This window comes from Bombus impatiens, unplaced genomic scaffold (genome assembly GCF_000188095.3).
Source record: "Bombus impatiens unplaced genomic scaffold, BIMP_2.2 scf_0633, whole genome shotgun sequence".
Lineage (NCBI taxonomy): Eukaryota > Metazoa > Arthropoda > Insecta > Hymenoptera > Apidae > Bombus > Bombus impatiens.
Genome location: NT_177052.1, coordinates 768,510 through 786,937, shown reverse-complemented (window position 1 = coordinate 786,937; position 18,428 = coordinate 768,510). Strand labels below are relative to the sequence as shown.

At 38.0% G+C, this 18,428-nt stretch overlaps 1 protein-coding gene across 2 annotated transcripts in view; it reads left to right on the top strand.

Annotated features, from left to right (window-relative positions):
- The first annotated feature begins 108 nt into the window (after positions 1 to 108).
- The window catches only part of LOC100748420 (protein slit), a 592,701-nt gene continuing 574,381 nt past the window's right edge, over positions 109 to 18,428 (top strand). For both annotated transcript variants that reach the window (XM_012389069.2, XM_012389067.2), the window contains exon 1: positions 109 to 430. In XM_012389069.2, the coding sequence (XP_012244492.1) occupies positions 138 to 430 (293 nt within the window). In that variant the 5' untranslated portion in view covers positions 109 to 137. The remainder of the gene's footprint in view (positions 431 to 18,428) is intronic.

Here is an 18,428-nt window from a genome sequence, read left to right as displayed (position 1 = left end):
TGGCGGGCAACGAGGCAGCCTGCTTCAGTCTGTACGATCCGAACAATATTCGGCCGAAGAGCCGGGCCGGGAGCATCGCCAAAATCCTCGAGGGACCTAATCGTGCTGTGAAGGACATTAATCGGAAGGTCTTGGCGATGGCACGTGCCATGACGCCGGCTTGGTCGCTGCGTTTGCTCGGCGTCAGCTGCGGTTCCGTGGTCTGCGCCTGGGGACTTCTGCTGATATTGTCCGTGCTGGGCGGTGGCGCCTCTCATGGTACCGCCCTCGGTAACTTCGGTCTCGGAAGTTTGTCGGGTACGATGGAGGAGATGAACAGTGGTAGATGCCCGTGGTTGTGCACGTGTACCGGTCAAGAGGTCGACTGCTCTCAACAGGGACTCACGCAGATTCCTGGAGACCTGGCCAGCCTTCTTCTCGCCGAAAAACTGTGAGTGCTTTGATTGGCTTTGTTTTTTTTTTCTTTATTTACTTTAAATTACGCTGAAAGTTCACTGCGAAAACCTATGCTTTCATGGCGAATTTAAAAATGCAAGAACGTATGCGGCACAAAAATGTATACAAAGTATCCGGGTAATGTTTGGTAGGTGAAAGAAATAGCTATTCAATTTTCATTTTTTTTCTTTTTTTCTAAGTCATGACCATAGTAATAACGTTGTATAAAAAGCCGCAGTCTGTAACTACGAATAGCGCAGTTTTCTGCAAGTTGTGTCTAAAATTTCAAAGATGTTACGCGTACGTAGATTTAAAACGTGGTACATTATAATAAAAATAAAAACTTATTCGCAATTTATCTTCCTCTTAATATTCAACGAGACGAATCGATTATCTCGGATAAATTGCCCATCTTGCGAGCAACTCTTTTAGCTGTAATCTTCAAAAATCGACACTTCTATCGAACTCTTAATCCACGCAGCCATCCGCGATATAAATTAAAAAGCAGGCGAACATATTGACAACGGTCTAACCGATAACCGGACCGAGTAGCAGGTTGATCGCGAGGTATTCAGAAAAATGGGGCTGTTCCGACTCACTTAACCTGAAAATTACTCGTGAAAGCTCTTTGTGTGGGGGTTGCATTAGTCGATTGGAAAAGAACGACGAAGGCACATGCGTATATCGGTGGCTCTTGATAATAGAACTCTACGTAGCCATCGCGATTATTGTTCATCTTGCGTTCGACGACAGGTCGAATTGCTTTTCTTTTTTAAATGGAAGGAAATATTGAATTGTTTGAAAATTTCGTTGCGAAATGGAAGAGAAATTTAAAGACCGTGTATTTTTGTAGAATTAACGGTTCATGGAATAATGGTTGGTTTCTTTCGATGACTTTCGATGTTAAATAAATCATCGCTTCGAAACCTGCTTACTTCAGGCCTGCAAATCGTACAGGTATTCAGTTTTTCATCATTGAGGAAATGTTATGAAAAGAAAAGGATGAATGATGCATAACATACGTTATTCGAATAACAGAACAATTATTTTCTCGTATCAAAAATCGTTTATTGTTGACTGTTCTATAAATATTAATATCAAACAGAGACAGACACTTTCGAATAAAAATATAACAATTTTTTCAATTTCTATTCTTGTTTCTCAATCTTTCTAACGACTGGTTATCTTCAAATCTTCTCTCAATTAATGTCCCGGTAATTGATTGTTCCCATAATCGATAGTCTGGTAATAATACAGCTTCTATTGTACTTGTGCTATATTTGGTAGGTGAGATGAAATTAGATCTACTATATATGTAATATCTAGTTCACATCAACCCGCAATGCAATTTTAGTGACGAACGACATCATTTTAAATAATTAATTCCAATTTTCCTCTTAAAATAGGAATAGCGTTTAATTAAATTTTGCATTTTAATATTCGATAAAGAATTTACGATCAGCCAAATTTTTTCAATGTATTATTAAAATGTCAATAAAATTTCAAGATCTTTTGTATAACATGTATAATGTTTATAAAATTTTCTGTAAGCATTGAAATAATTTCATGAACCGTTGTGTCAGGTTGTAACATATGTATGTTCGTCTCATTTTCTCCTCCTATTGACATAACAATACTGACATGTTTCTCTTATCAATCTCGGATCAATGTCAGATCAACATGATCTTATTAACTTCATGTCTAAAAATTAAAAATTCATTTCATTTTATTCAGCTTGATACAAACGTATTACGACAGGTGACGCCTGCTATTTTTCATGAAATTCCAAACATATCGGAAACTAAATGATATTTCAAACCTATTTCATAAATATCGTGTAATAAAATATAGAAAGAGGAGAAATTTACGTTACAACCTAATATATCCATTGTCAAAAACTTTCCAAATAACTCACTATTATACGATATACCAAAACAGTTCACAGTACTCGCTTCATGCTTTTCTGCTCGTTTTCGCTCGACAAAGTTATCGCACAAGAAGCCGGTAATTTAAATGAAATTGCTTTTAGTCGAATGTCGATGCATCGGCAGACAACTAAAAAACGAGGAAAGAAGAGAGGATGAGAATTGAACGGTTGGTCGTTAAGCAGCGTGCATATTTCCTCGCAATGCGATGTGGCCACACGGTAGGAACGTCGGTTTAATAGTTTTGCATTTCCTCGGAGTGACGGTGGTCGAAGTGGCGCAATAAAAACGCAACGGGTGCAATAAAACGCGTTACAACGCGGCCAGAGCGCAAGAATAAAACGTCAAGAGTATCCTGTATCCTCGAAGGACTGCGTCGCTATTTTATCGATGCAGGATCGCGATGAACGACGTGTTCGCTAGAGTGTTCGTAATTTGCGACGTAGATAGGCAAAACGCTGCCACCGAACAATGTTGTAAAATTATTAAACGCGGAAACGTTGCTGCTGCATCTTGCTCGATGACACGTCAATAACGCTTAAGAGTTCTCCACTACGAGTACGTAGCTATCGACCACACGTCCTCGCGACGAAGTCGAGTAATTGATGGTTATGAATTAGCCCCGTGTACAGTGACTCGTGAAAGTATTTGCAGACTTACCATAGAAAGCTTTTCTGAATATATTATGTGTCTTATATGAAACTGCTTGAAACTTGATTAGCATTCTAACGAGACAAAATTATTATGATTATATCAGTAAAATGTAGAATCAACCAGAAAATGTATATAGAAGTTTACCGCAAGTATATATTTACTAAGTATACAGGGTGCCAAGTGAGGTTTTGGCGTTTCATTCCAAAGCTAGAAGCACCGAGCTTTCATTTCGGCGTCGGTAATAACGTATTTCGAGGATTTAATTATTCACGATGTCCTCTGGTCTGTCGGCGGCATATTAATAGTATGCTAATCAATCGTCATTAATGGATCTCCGTTACATCGAGTTCGTCGCGACGCAAACCTGCGAAAGAAAGCAATAAGACAAGAAGCTATTTGTTTGGTAGACCATTTTGTTGCTTCTCGTAGTCATTTACTCTCCTCTCTAATTGAACGCTAGCATACACCGAGAAGTAAAGGGGCTCGCGAGAATATTTAAGCACTTGCTGGCACCTTTTATGAATATATTATATGCGATACACGAAACATTCTAAGCTTAGCACTATAATGAAATCCGATTATCGCGATTACACTACTAAAGTTTTCAACAAATGTAGAAACGTACGAAGAAGCAACAGGATATTTAGCGAAAGCATATGTATATTTATAATAATATTATAATAAGCATATGTATATTATCCATTATACAAATAAACTTCAATGTTCAAAGGGATTATCCATTAACATACTAAATATATAGGGTGGTTGGTAACTGGTGGTACAAGCGGAAAGGGGGTTATTCTACGCGAAAAAAGAAGTCGAAAATATAGAACAAAAATTTTTTTTTATTTTTTAATTTTTTTTTTAATTTTTCCATCGAGACAACGATCTACAGTGAGATCCGTTATAAGGAGACGTGATAAAGTGCACTCGTACGGAGCGAAAATTCAAAGTCGATTTTCTCGAAAACAAAGCCTCAAACGAAAAATTTTTATTCTATATTTTCGACTTCTTTTTTCGCGTAGAATAACCCCCTTTCCGCTTGTACCACCAGTTACCAACCACCCTATATATTTAGTATGTTAATGGATAATCCCTTTGAACATTGAAGTTTATTTGTATAATGGATAATATACATATGCTTATTATAATATTATTATAAATATACATATGCTTTCGCTAAATATCCTGTTGCTTCTTCGTACGTTTCTACATTTGTTGAAAACTTTAGTAGTGTAATCGCGATAATCGGATTTCATTATAGTGCTAAGCTTAGAATGTTTCGTGTATCGCATATAATATATTCATAAAAGGTGCCAGCAAGTGCTTAAATATTCTCGCGAGCCCCTTTACTTCTCGGTGTATGCTAGCGTTCAATTAGAGAGGAGAGTAAATGACTACGAGAAGCAACAAAATGGTCTACCAAACAAATAGCTTCTTGTCTTATTGCTTTCTTTCGCAGGTTTGCGTCGCGACGAACTCGATGTAACGGAGATCCATTAATGACGATTGATTAGCATACTATTAATATGCCGCCGACAGACCAGAGGACATCGTGAATAATTAAATCCTCGAAATACGTTATTACCGACGCCGAAATGAAAGCTCGGTGCTTCTAGCTTTGGAATGAAACGCCAAAACCTCACTTGGATTGCATTTGTAATTTTTGGTCGACGCGAAGTTTTCTCTTTTTATTGCCGTTGTTCTTCTTAGCGATCAGATGATATCAATATTTCCCTCGTGTGCTTTTCATATTTTAATATCAAGTATTCAACTGTTACAATGACCAATCTCATAAAAGCGGATAAGTCACGAGGTTGCATATTACTATTAATTATGGGACATGTTATTTTTAAAAATTTATCTTAAAATCCGACTATTTGTACGTTTTCTTACAAAGTATAAATTGATGTGAGTAAGTCTTATTATTCCTTAAAACATGAACGTTAATAATGTATCTCCGTAACGAAATTGCAAAATTTATAAAAAATAGAATTGTCCTGTTTATTTTTTGGGGGAGCACAAAAAAGAAAATACTTGTGTTAAGTAGAAATCGATGGTTATATGAAAGCAAATTGGTAGATAGTACCTATATCGCACTCGCGAAAATGACAAAATCCAATATTATACTCGTGTCGCGATCGACAGCTATTCCATTGGACTACAAAACGAACGAATCTATAAAAGCGATAGAATTATTCTCGTTTTTTCTCTCTCTTGTTAAATTTGACCCAGTACGAGAAATATATTTTATTCCGGTCAGACAGATATGAATCACTCGGGTAAATAATTCCAGATAGTAAATCAACCATCATAGAATATTAAAGATTATCTCATTTATAACAGCACGTCGAACCACTGAATACATCGAATGGTTTACAAAGTCACTGAAGGATTTTTCTCATTTTCAATACTGGTTATATTTTTATCTTGCCACAGTATCTATATATTAATCAACAATTCTATAGAAGTACTTTATCATTCTTTTTATATGTTCTATTCAAACGATTCTGAGATTCTTACGTTATTTCATAATTTTCTTCAATTTTTTATTTTACGTTTTTCTTTGTAACCATTTTTCCTAGTATTAGTTGATACAATGAAAGTGATAGGTCATGCGTAAATCTCAATTTTATAAATCAAATCGATATCTGGGATCGATAACATTTCAATCTCTTTATATCTCGCCTCTTTATACTAAATATCTTTCATAACAACATTCTTTGAAATGCAGTGAGAGTTAAAATTGTGATTCGTATAATCTTGACTTACCTACGGACTCTTACCTATGTTTTTTATTCTTACATCTTCCTTATATCTTTCCAATCAATTTTCAATTTATGCAACATACGTGTATGAGTTTTGTATTATTATATATTTGCGTATACTCACTTTTGATCCTCGCTGCTTCAAATCATTTGATGAAATATCCCGTCGTATTTAGATAAAACAAAAATATAAAAAAAAAACATGATAAAGTATGTATCAAAAAGAATACAAGTTACATATATACATTTGTTTCCAAATCACAAGCGCTGATGAATCCCCCTTCGTGTTGCTCCTTCATTTTCTTGCCTCGCAGGAATTTCTACCTGTTCGCTCGCAGCTGGCCGCCGTCAAGATAATTAGGGACTGGGACGGTCAGATCTAGTTGTTTGTAACCCTATCTAAATCTGCGGTCTGTGGACCGCTAAACAGTATTGCGTTATACACGGGTGCAGGTACATCGATTGTCAGTGACACTCAGGACCATAGAAGTTTCCAAAGCGGATCTTCGGAGGTTCTCGTACTTCCGTTTCTAATGAAGTGGCCGAGTCTTCGCAAGTGATTTTGATAATCTCATGAAACGAAAGATACGATTGCTTCGCTGTTTATCGATATCTAGATCGATCTTGCGTGTCAAAACTAGATTTGATGCTACTCGTAAGTTCTTTTAGGTCAGTGTTTTCCAATACTTTTCCAGTCACGAGTCTCTTTTACAATAGTCAAATAACTTACAATCTTTTTTTTTAATATCTACGGCTTGAAATAGTTTCCTCTCATTTATTTAAGATTGCCATATAGATCAGACAAAAGTCAAAACTATTAATATATATTACGAAATAACCTTATATATATAATTTTTATTATTATTATATATATGTTATTATTTTATTAATAAATATTATATATATATAATTAACATATATAGTCACAGCCTTTAGTGGAATATTTCAGCCATATTGAAATAAGTAAATATTGAAAATCTTCATGAAATTTTCTGTATTAATAATTATAACTAAAAAAGAGTGACCCCGTTTAGTTGTCAGAACATCCCTTATGATTCATATATTAAAGTTTCATAGTAGTATAAAAATATTTTGAGGAAATACGAATGAGAAATATATTTCTGGCAATGAGTGAAACGTCCAGTTTCGTTTAATATGTCGATCATCAGACTCGATGATTACATACGTGTGCACGATAACTGTAGAGGAAATCGAGTTTGTTTATTCGGAACCTTGTTACCATTTCTACCATGGGCAAATTGCCAATGATTCTGAAAATAGTCGTGCAGAGAGACAACCAATCGATCATAAGCAGGGACAAGAAACTATCACTGTTTGTTCTACTTTCACAACGTGAGAAAATGTGAAGTATGTACAGCATCCGATATTTCAATTATCTCTGTCAATCGTCAAGCTAATATTGATAATCCAATTTCAATTCACACAAGCCAAATCATGTAATCAATATTCGATCGATATCACACACATGTTACACGTGTACTATTCTAATTAGAACCACCCTAATTCCCCCTTGAAAATACAGGGATTTTCGTTTTAGATTCGATTTCGTTTTCGAGTAAACAGATTATATACAAATTTTCTAACATTAAAATTACCTTAATTATTGCGATACAGGTTGCTGAAATTTCGTGGATATAAAAACTCATGAATTCGAAAAATCACAAAATGAAAATTTGGGAATTTTGAAGTTCGCGAATTCGAAGATTTTGAAATCTGGAAATTAACAAGTTTGCAAATTCAGAAATTAGAAAATTTGGAAATTTGATAATTTTACTTAATAGTTTAACGCTTCACAGATTCTGTTTATTTCTGTTTACTTCTACTTAAATTACACTACAATTTTTAATCATAACAATATCAATCAAAAGAACTTAAACCCACTCCCATGGGAGATCACATCCGTTTCGCGCGTTAATCACGGCAATCTAAAGACCAATAACAACTCATCCAACAAACACATCATCGAGAGATCGAGTATCTGTTTTTCCACAAGCGTTCCCGATAAAACCAACCCCTTTTTCCATAAAACAACCACTACAAGGAGGAACGGGTGCTTATGATTTTTCGATTAGGCTGTGCAAACAGTAGCACGCGGCAAGGAAAACAATCGTAACGGCTGAGCTAAGTGTTTGAGGAAGCTCCATGTTTTTCCAAGTAACGTCTGCGGGAGACATCGTCCTACATTTCCTGCCACGTATCTTCAGCACGTTTTTCGTCGCCTCGTGAATGTCCAACGTGCCACGTGGATGCTATCAGAATGTTCCGATGTAACTCAAATTTTGTATACTTTTTAATAAATTCAGCATTCCAATTCTGATATTCTTGTATGCATCTCATACTTGGAGGTCTCATAACTTCAACGACCTTTGTCTATGCTTTTTTTCTTGCTCGAGAGCAAATGAATGCTCCATTTTATTTTCTATTCGATGAAAGTGTAGAATTTTTATTGGCTGACGAATCAAGATATTTTATAGATCGATACGTAAAGGACATGTATATTTTTTTAATAGCAATATATATTTTTTATTATGCGATACAACTATTCATTATATATAAAAAAGGTTTTGATGGAAAGGAAAGCTAAAAGATATTTATGTGAAGAAGCTATTAGTTCAAGATATATTTTAACTTCGCTGTAATCGTAACTATGAATGGATCTGTCTGCAAGAGTTTCATTGCACGTCTAAGCCCTTAAACCGGCCTTTCATAAACCAACAATTCCATAATTTATTTATTTAATCGCATCTCCTGAATATCCAACGCGTCACGTGGCCATTTTCGCTACGATCAATATCTCCTGTGTCCTAACTCGATTTTTCCTCCCGCGCAGCTTCCTTCCTCCGCGTTCCCGTCGAAACGTTCGCCAGAAACTTTGTCCCCGCTGTCGCGTCTTGGTCCTGTGTACTTGGAGATTCTTCTTGCTAGGAGGCTTAATAAAATTCATCAGAGCCGATAAGCAAGCTAATGATCCAAGTTAATCCGATTTGGCTGGTTCAAAGGAGAGACGCGTCGAGCCGCCTCGATTATCCTCCCCCAGGAACGAAGGACAGCCTTTCGAACAGTGTGACGAGAGCGAAAAGAAGAAAGGAGAGGAGAGCCGAGTAAATTCGCGATTTCTTTCTCGTTGGTATATCTCTCGACATCGGTGCCGACCAACCCTGCCGAGAATTGTAATTAAATTTTTTCGTCGCGATGTCCCGTGCCTGGCGGCGCGTGAAATCGAGGGACACGCGCGCTGTCCCATTCGGATTCCTCGAGTGCAAACGCGGTAGCCCGCATAGTTGCTCGCGCGGCGTGAAACTGCGCGTGTCACCGCACCGTAGGCGCGGGCCGAACTCGCGAAACCGTCCACATGTCTCTAAACGGCATCGTATTTCAACCTCTCTCTTTTTCAATTGCGAACAGCGGCTCATTTCGTCACATTTCGACGCATTTCGTCGAATTCCGGCGGATTTTTCTACCTTCCTCCTTTTTTCTTGCTTCACGCTGTGTTTCGCGCATTCCATTATGTTTTGTCGCGTTTTTCAAGACTTCTTCGTATTTTTGCCCGTTTCATGGGCATTTTATTTTGTTTTGCGATTTTTCACAGATTCCATCGTGTTTTGATGCTGTCTGTTTTGTTTTAATGCTATCTGTCGCGTTTCAACTATTACGCGTTCCATCGAATTCCGACGGATTTTTTTCACTTTCCTCCCTTATCGATGCTTCACGCTATGTTTCACTGCATTTTCAGCCACTCTGCTATGTTTCGATGCGCCTGTCACTTTCAAAGCTTTTTCCGTATTTTAACTCTTTTCATGGAATTCAGACGTTCTTCTACTTCGTCAAATACCATTTCCTTTTAATATTATTTATCATATCTCGACACATTCTTCTTACGTTCCATTGTACATATTACGACGCGTTTTGTATTATTTTCATGCGTTTTATTTCTTTGTTCGCTTTGAAATAAATAATCATTGCAACTACAATTGAAACGAGAAAAGATGTAACAACTTCCTAATAGAATGACAAGATTCAGACAATTTATCTTTCCTAGAATATACGTTTCCTAGAATATACAAACAGAGTATTATGAGGCTAAACAAAAAATAAATCATTGTACCGTAGGTTTTTCATTATAACATTAATTTTTACGTCCTTAACAATGTTCGAACAGCCAGCACACAGTTGTGGAGGATGAAAGTTCACGGAAGACCACGATTTTACAAAATAGAATTATATTTGACAACAACAACAATGAATGAGTGTAACATGTATCTATCCCAGAATAGGTTGCCAATATGGCAGACGATGTCAAGTACGAAATTATTAATTTTAACGTTTTCTTTGTCAAGCCATATATTTTTCTTGTATTTCCCAATGTGCCCATATCAAGCTCAGACATTCTTGTCCAACAGTTGTGGCGTTAGAAAGGAATCAGTTTCCTCATTTTCCAGTAGACCTCAGTGTCTTCCTGTTTTTATGGATCCTCTCACGAATTCTGTCACGTTTCGTGTCGTTTTAGACGATTCGTCGCAAGAAGCAAGACCTAAAATCGTCGGCGACCGGACGGGGCAACCGCTGGGCGGTTTTCATCGTGCAACTATTTCCCGTAGCCATGCATAATACGCAGAGGTTCGCCACTATATACTAACCGGCTGGATGGCAGTTGCTACATTTCGCTGCCGCAAAACGGGGAAACGGTCGGCTAACCGCAAATATTTTACCGCCTTCGAGCGGGTCTCGCGAAGCTTCGTTTAGCCGCGGTACACGGTCTCGAGACTCGAGTTCTGTGTCTCCTGGACCTGGCACGCTTCCCTCATTCCCCGGGGATTCCAATTCCGTGCACGCGCGCACCTCCGTTGCAAAGGATACGTCTAATGGCGTCGAACGACCGTGTCGTCTTATCTTCGATTTCCTGCGAAGGAATGTTCCCTAGCTCAATCGTTGCACTCGATACTTGAAGCTGTTGATAATCGTTTTATTTCGAGTTTGTAACTTTTGGTCGCTACGGATTTAGGTATTAACTGTGATTTCGAAGCCAGTTTATGACTTTTAGGTTTTAAAGCGTGTGCAAAGAAATGAGGGAATTTTCTGTTCTCTCGAGAGCGAGTTCCTTTTAAACTGTCGGAAAAATATATTTCTATTAATTATTAGTAATAGATACATAATTTTCCTGAAGCTTTTATATTATTTTATTACGATATTTGTTCTAAGGGTTAGATGCATCCTGCTCTTTAATTCGAAGCGTTTTAACTTCGAGTTTTTGGTAACTAAAATTTTCAACGCTAATGTATGTAATCTCATAATAATCTAATTTCCTCGTGTATGTTATTTATACATTTTTACCGTGTTTCGTTTCAAAATCTTTCCTTTTTTCTTAAATATATGAGTTAACGTAGAAACCTATTATAAATTGATTGAGCACAAAATGAACGAATAACTTGCGGTTATGCAACTAGCGCAATCAACGCAATAAATACTTTTAGCTGTAAAACGCAAGATAATTTCATATCGCCGTCAGGGGACTACTTATTCAATATGACAAACTCCCAAGCACAACAATTACGATAATCAGCCAAAGAAAAACAGAGTAGATAAACATCTAACTAGTATCAAACGCAACCATACAACCTGTCCACACAAATTGACTCGTAATTATTATGCTGTGTGCCCCAATTGCTCACAAAGCACCTAGATCATTTGATAAAAGTCGATGTTACGTCCGTGTGCCGCGATTTTACCTTCTAATTCGTTTCACGGCGTGGTTTCACGTCTAAATGTTTTCCAAGTCTATTCAGCACTGAAGGCCGCTATCGTTGTATCTTCGCCTGTCACGGCCCCCCGACTGTAGCTGTAATTAATCCGCCGATCTATAATTAAGTCGATGATAAACGGAGCGTCCGCACGATGATTAGCATTATTATTTATAATAACACTGCGAGCTGTCGAGCGTAACGCGCCTCCAAGCGTGTGTAACACCGTACGACAATTAATCACTCGCTCAAACAACAATTACGTCCGATTATACCGCTCGTGGACCGATCGGGATGTTTCGTAATTAGTATCGTTGCGTCGAGTTGACGTACGTATTCTTGAGAAAGTAGCTTAAGATGAAGATGCTTCGTAATGGAGAGGCTTGAGCATTCTGTTGGCCTATTCTCACGAATTTTCTTCTTTTTTAGATAATTCTTTTTCTTTTTTTTTTTGGCATATTTTAGTGTTTATCCCATCTAGTGGTAATAATAATAATTTATACAAACTGTGACATTTGTCATGGTTAACGACACGTGCACGATATTTTGCATATTGTGAAACGTCTTACAATTGACAAGTATTAAAAAACATTAATGTATTTTGTGTGAATTTCTCTACAAAAATATTAAATTTTTTAAATTCCTACCCTACAGTATTCAGAGGTTTAAAATACCTTCCTTACCAGAAGAACGTTTTACTATATTTTATTCGCAGCACTGCATTTTATTGTGCTTGTTTCAGCACGATATACATATTGTAATATGCGTATAATGTACATCTTATTAAAAACTAAAATCGTGTAAGCGTTTTATGGCGCATTTAGTATTCATTTTACGTTATTATCGTAGAATTAAAAAAAGATTAAAAATTTTACGCGCATGACTGTTTATGTCATTCGAATACGCACTTCCATTAATTCTGGCAGACAATACGTTAATTGGGTTCTTTATACGTGGAATATTGGATGATCAGTGAATATTCTCGACATAAAAGTGCTTTTTGCGCTATTATTACTTAAAAAGATGAATATGCATTAGATTTTGAAAGATGGACATTTTTGCGAAATGTAATGTCGTTCGAAAAGTAATACGATTCTTTACTGCTTTTTGGACATGTGTTTTTTAAATATTCTCTGGAATGTCCCTTTTTGATCTTTGTTTTTGATTTTTGTTTTAAATGATCTTTGTCCACATGCTGCGAGTGACTTGGAAGTATCCCATCTTGCCGAGATTACATCAGATTTGTCTCGAAAGTTGTTTCAAACTTGCTTTCATGAGGAATTCTGAAATATATTTCGTCAAAGGTATGAATGCGCTAACGAGAAGGCACACGTGGTTTCTCTTCGAAAGTGCCTTTAATGATGCTGAGTGGCAGTCGAAGTACTAATGACAAGCTTGATTGAAAGATCACATAGTCATACAACTGAAACGTAAATTTCAATTGAATATTTGTTAAAAGTATTTAATTATCTATGATTACACAAAGCAATCGGTTGAAGGTGAATTTTACGAATATATTATAAAAGTAAATCAATTATGTGTTGTCTATTATCGTTTGTTAGAATTCTTGCACTGCTTTGGAACTTTTCTTCACGCCATCTTCGTAGAGAAAAGCTGATTTTGATGTTATTGTTCGGCTTGAATAGTTCTTTCTTTATATTACTTCCATTTAAATATTATATAATACAATATTTATACCTTTTTAAAGTTCATTTGCTGTAACTGACTGAATACAGATGTTGTTTACACTCTCTGTGTACGTGTGCTATGTGGTTAAGTTAATATTGCTCAATCAATACTGATTTCTACGTTCAATGCTTTATAAATACAGAATACGATTATAAGATAATTCTTATTTTATTATATCTATTGCTATTAATAATCCACATTGTAAAATCTTTTATTTAGAGTAATCTTTATAAAATAATTTTATCCTGAACTATGATGTATTACCCATCCAACATTCAAAAATCTATATTACCTTCGCATCGACTGAATACTTAGATTGTATTACGCGAATGAATTTCGTAAACATCACACGTGACATTCTCGTGCATCAATTTCAAGATAAGAGTTTAGAAAGTACGAAAGGTATCAAAGATCTGTTCTATGTATGCGAGTCTGTTCCGAATGAATGGATTTTAGAAATCCGACAGAAGTTTGAAGCGTGAGAAGATGCATACTACTGGTATACATATATTGTGCATACACCGGCGTACAAAGTACGATAGAATCAAAGAGGAAGTTTGGTTCTGTTCGGGGAAGTTACGGGCAGAGAGTGGAGCACTACGGAGAAACTGCATAGCCAAAGAGAGAATCAAGATAATTACAATGTTCATGCATATGCAACGTCTAAAACCATCGAAATAATAACGAAGAATACACTGTATATGTAGTGATGTATAGCTCGAATCTTCGAAGTTTCGGAGCTGAAACTTAAAATGAAGTTTCTAGAACTGACATCACGAAGCTCTAAGATTCTACAACCCTTCAACCTTCCGCGATTTTATGTAAAATTGTTCTCGATATTCTTTCAGTCGATTTTTTCTAATAGTCATCGTCGAACGTTCTACATTTTAGAGCTCGATCAGAGTTTAAAGAGATTTTTAAAGCCTGAAACCAGAGAGTCGTAGAGTTTACGGTTTGTACCACAACTCGAACCGACTTATTTTAACAACAACCGAATAACGTATAATCGAGCGCGAAACCTTCCACGAATATTCCAAAAGCTGCGCAAATACCGTAACACTTTGTAAACTTCAAATTCCACAGATTTTTCTGGAAGTTGTTTCATTCGATTCGAAGAGAAATCGCCTTACAAATTTTCATCGATGAAAATCCAATATACTCCATAAAATCTGGAGCAATCGGGTATCTTCTCAAAATTGTTGGTTGCCTCTTTAGATCGATTCGCGGAGATCGCCGAGAAATCTGGTACACGACGCGTTTTCCCCACACACAGAAGAGAAAGAAGGCTTCCGTATCGTCTCGATTCTCGCAACACCATCTCCACCCCCTGGCATTGGCGTTGGTTTTCTTTTATTGTTGTCTGTTTGGGGCATACCTACGAGTGCACTTTCATCGAGAGAGCGGCGAAACTTCCATTAGACGGTTGCGGGAGTTTCCATTGGAATTCAGGAAAGGGTGTCGATATGTCTGGCCCGCACGATTTTCTACCTGAGGTCTGGCCCGGTCCATTCTGATGCTGAAATTAATGGTTTTTTCTCGACGTGAGAGTGCGCGCGGGGGTCAAACAAAGAATTATCGTGACCGAATAGAGATGGCCAAAAGGGAGGAGGAAGGGTTTGTCGAGCTACATTTTTCCACGTTACCAGGATTTTAAAGTCCTCAGATTTCTACCGAATATCGTTCCTCGATGGCGAACTATTACGTTGATAAACGATTCTGTTTTGCTAATTGAAAGGATTTTAGCGTTGGTATGTAACGAGGAAGTTGTATTTCCCACGCATTTTTGTTATATTTCTTTAATTTCCATTAATCGATGTTCGGATAATCGATCGTTCCATTAATCAATGTTTTAATAATCAAACTTCCGACATATTATTATCACAAACCGATCAAAGTATATTCAACTCTCGGTGCTCTCTGAAATTCGATATTAACTACGTGTCCATCTTGTCCTACCATCATTCCAGAGACATTTAATCACAAGCTGCTTCGTTCCTCGCTCCTGAATTCCAAACGAATCACCCATCTAAATTCACTAATTTCATTCTCCCTCGCTTTTTATGCAAAAATTAATGGCGCTGTCACCCTACCTCCTTCAAAGAGGCAACCAGCCAAACAAAGAAATTAGTCTCTGGAAGGGAAGAAGTTGGTGCGTTTCTTCGCGTTTTTTATCCGTCTTTTTTTCTTTCTCTCTGCCCTTCCTTTTTCATTCCGGCATAATGGACTCCCGCTGCGTGTATACCGAGCCCGGGACTCTCGTCACGGGGGCTGTAACCGTTTGGGGGCCATTTCCGCGGCCGGATTAATCGACCACCGTAACACCTGGTAATCATGGACGCGTGGCACGTGACTATGCATCGGTCGCGCGACATTTCCGAATTTTTCGCGGATATCCTGGCCCAGCCGGTTTACACGTGTCCCTTTATGCACGGGCACGTTTTAAAATCCCCGTTTGATCGCCTCGGTGGTCGGTCCCCTTTTTATCTGCTCATTTCATCGATGTCGCGGACGCTCGCGATGCTCTACCAATACCAAACGAGCATGATCGTCGGTGACATTACCGGTAGCCAGCGGCGTTTTCAGGCGTTTTTTGACGACGTGTGACGTTGTTTATAGGCGGACGTGGGATTTGTGACAGGAAGAGTAGACGATGTCGCAGGAATTGTGAAAATGTGGATACGTTTATGACCGGGGGGCGAGTTTTCTCGAGGATGAGTTGTGTACGCGATGAATGAGAATATAGAAAAATAGGAGATTCCCTCTGATATGCTTTGTGAAATATGAATATGTTGTAGTCGGGATAAAAAAAGAACTGGACAATGTATAATTCATGATTTTTCCTTGATATCCTGATATCGAGGGTCGGGGTTCCTTTGTAGATAAATAGGAAAGATAGATTTCAATGTGTGGGGAAAAGCTTTTGTGTAATGCAATTAATCACTCGATGTTTGTGTCGCAAAAAGTGAAATGATATATGATATAGGTTAATTAGGTTCGGATATTGGTCGTTATCGAACTTCGTTTTTCAGTTTCCGAAGGATAAGTTAATTATATTGGTTTCTTTAATACTTTTAGATAAGAGGCTGATACAGTACGATTTAATTTGCAGTTAATATCGAAAATCGAAATTTAAATTTGATTATTCAGGACTGATACAATATGAAGCACCTACGCTATTATTGTACACAAGGTATTGAAAAATTCATACTACACATGCCAAACACTTACGCTATTCCCAAAACGATTCTCTAAAACATTTCTGTTATCACGATGAAACCATCATTTTTACTATTAAATTACGATTCCTTATTACAAGACTCATCTTCAAATTATTGATAAATCTCGTTATTCGTCAGACACTAAAAAATTGACACGCTGCTTCCGAAACGATTCTTATCATCAACGAACCTAACCCCATTAAAACAATCAATTCATCGCTTCTATTATCAACGCATCTTGGCTCCTAATCATCGACGCCACAATTCAATATTATCCAACCCGAAGAAAGGGTACACAACGGTTTCTCGATCAGAACGTGTATCGGCTGGATCGTTGAAATCCATTCATGAGAGCCTGTTCGATCGATCGGAATTGAACGCGGTTGGGGGGCAATCGGGCGGAAACATTTTCCAAGGGCATACTTTGGCTGTCGTTAACGTTCGGCCGGATTAGTCTCGGCCGATAATCTCGTAAAATGTGCCGCTGTAACCGTCGTGGCACCCTTCAACAGGTTCTCCGGTGCAATTGAAAACCCGAAATCTGACGATGCTCAAACGGGTTCTCTGCGCGCGCGCGAGAGTGAGAGAGAGAGAGAGAGAGAGAGAGATCGTAGCCTCGGGATCTCTGCATGGGCGCGTAATCCTCTGACAATGGCCCCTCTAAACGGAGATTTGTCCGCTGACAGCGGCGCCCTTATGCTCACGGTTCGACGTCCTTTGACTAAATCGACCATGCCCCGGCAGCCCTGAGCCCTAATTCTGATTTATCGACGATTTCACGTAAACTCAGCCGAAACTTGCCCGTTACGCCGATCATGGCTCGTTCTTTACTGGTCCATTAAGGGCAACCTCGTAATCTCTGCCGACAGATATGTTCGAAATGACGAGAATCGCGACGGTAATGGAGAGAAGCCAGTTGTCTGGCGAAATGTTCGGCGAAGTTCAGAGAAGAATGGCAGTTTTATTTGATTTGGGTTCGGGAGGTGGAATTTAGATCGCTTGGGAAGTTCGGATCTGTTTGCTTGCGATATTTGTCGAATACTAGTGTAGTAATGGCTATTTTAGAAGTCTTATTGATTCGGAAATTCTTTGGTCGCGTACGTTCTAACGGTACTTTGCAAGAATTCGTTGTAAGAGTGAGATAAGGTTCGATGTAGTTTGTGTAAAGGTGGTAGTTTTATTTGATTTGAACTTGATGAGTAAAATAGATCTTGGAAAACCTTTGGTTATATATATATACATATATTCTTTTCTAACAGTACTACCAGCAGGAATCATTTCCTTTACGAAGAATAACTTGGAACGAATATTATCGACGTTGCATTATTCTATCTATATTATTCTATCTGCTAATAAAATTACTTACACAAAATTATTGTCACTGCGCAAACGCCTGAGGACACACCTGTAGAACAACTTATCTGTAAGATAAAATGTCAGATTATTTTCTTTCTAATAAAATGTAATTATTCCATCCTTGTAACAGCATCGATGTACCTTAGCATTCTAACAAACTTTACATCGTACCAAGGATATCTCTCTCTCTAAAAAAAAAACTAACCATGCAAAAAAACAAAGATACGCTCTATCTCCGGAACTTCATCTCCCATCCACATTACCGCAACAACCCAAGAATCCATCGAACTTATCAGGTCCAACGAGACGCTTAAAAAACAGCCAGGAGGATGCTAGTACCCGTGTTTGTGCTGGAAATTCACACGAAATGACGCCCAGAGAACGACGCGAGCAACGCTCAGTTAACTGGCCCGTAGATCAGGCAGCCCGTCGCAAAACGACATCGTTCCCTGCCACAGATAAATCCGTGTGTCCCCTTTGATCGTAAGTTTTCACGGTGGCGGCACCGGCGTGAGTACGCGCGCGGGGCATTCCTCAAGGAGTATCCGGAATCTCGGCAGGAACGTAAATAACGGGAAAGAGGGCCGGGTACGGGCCGGTTGGATGATGTAGAACATCGCGGTT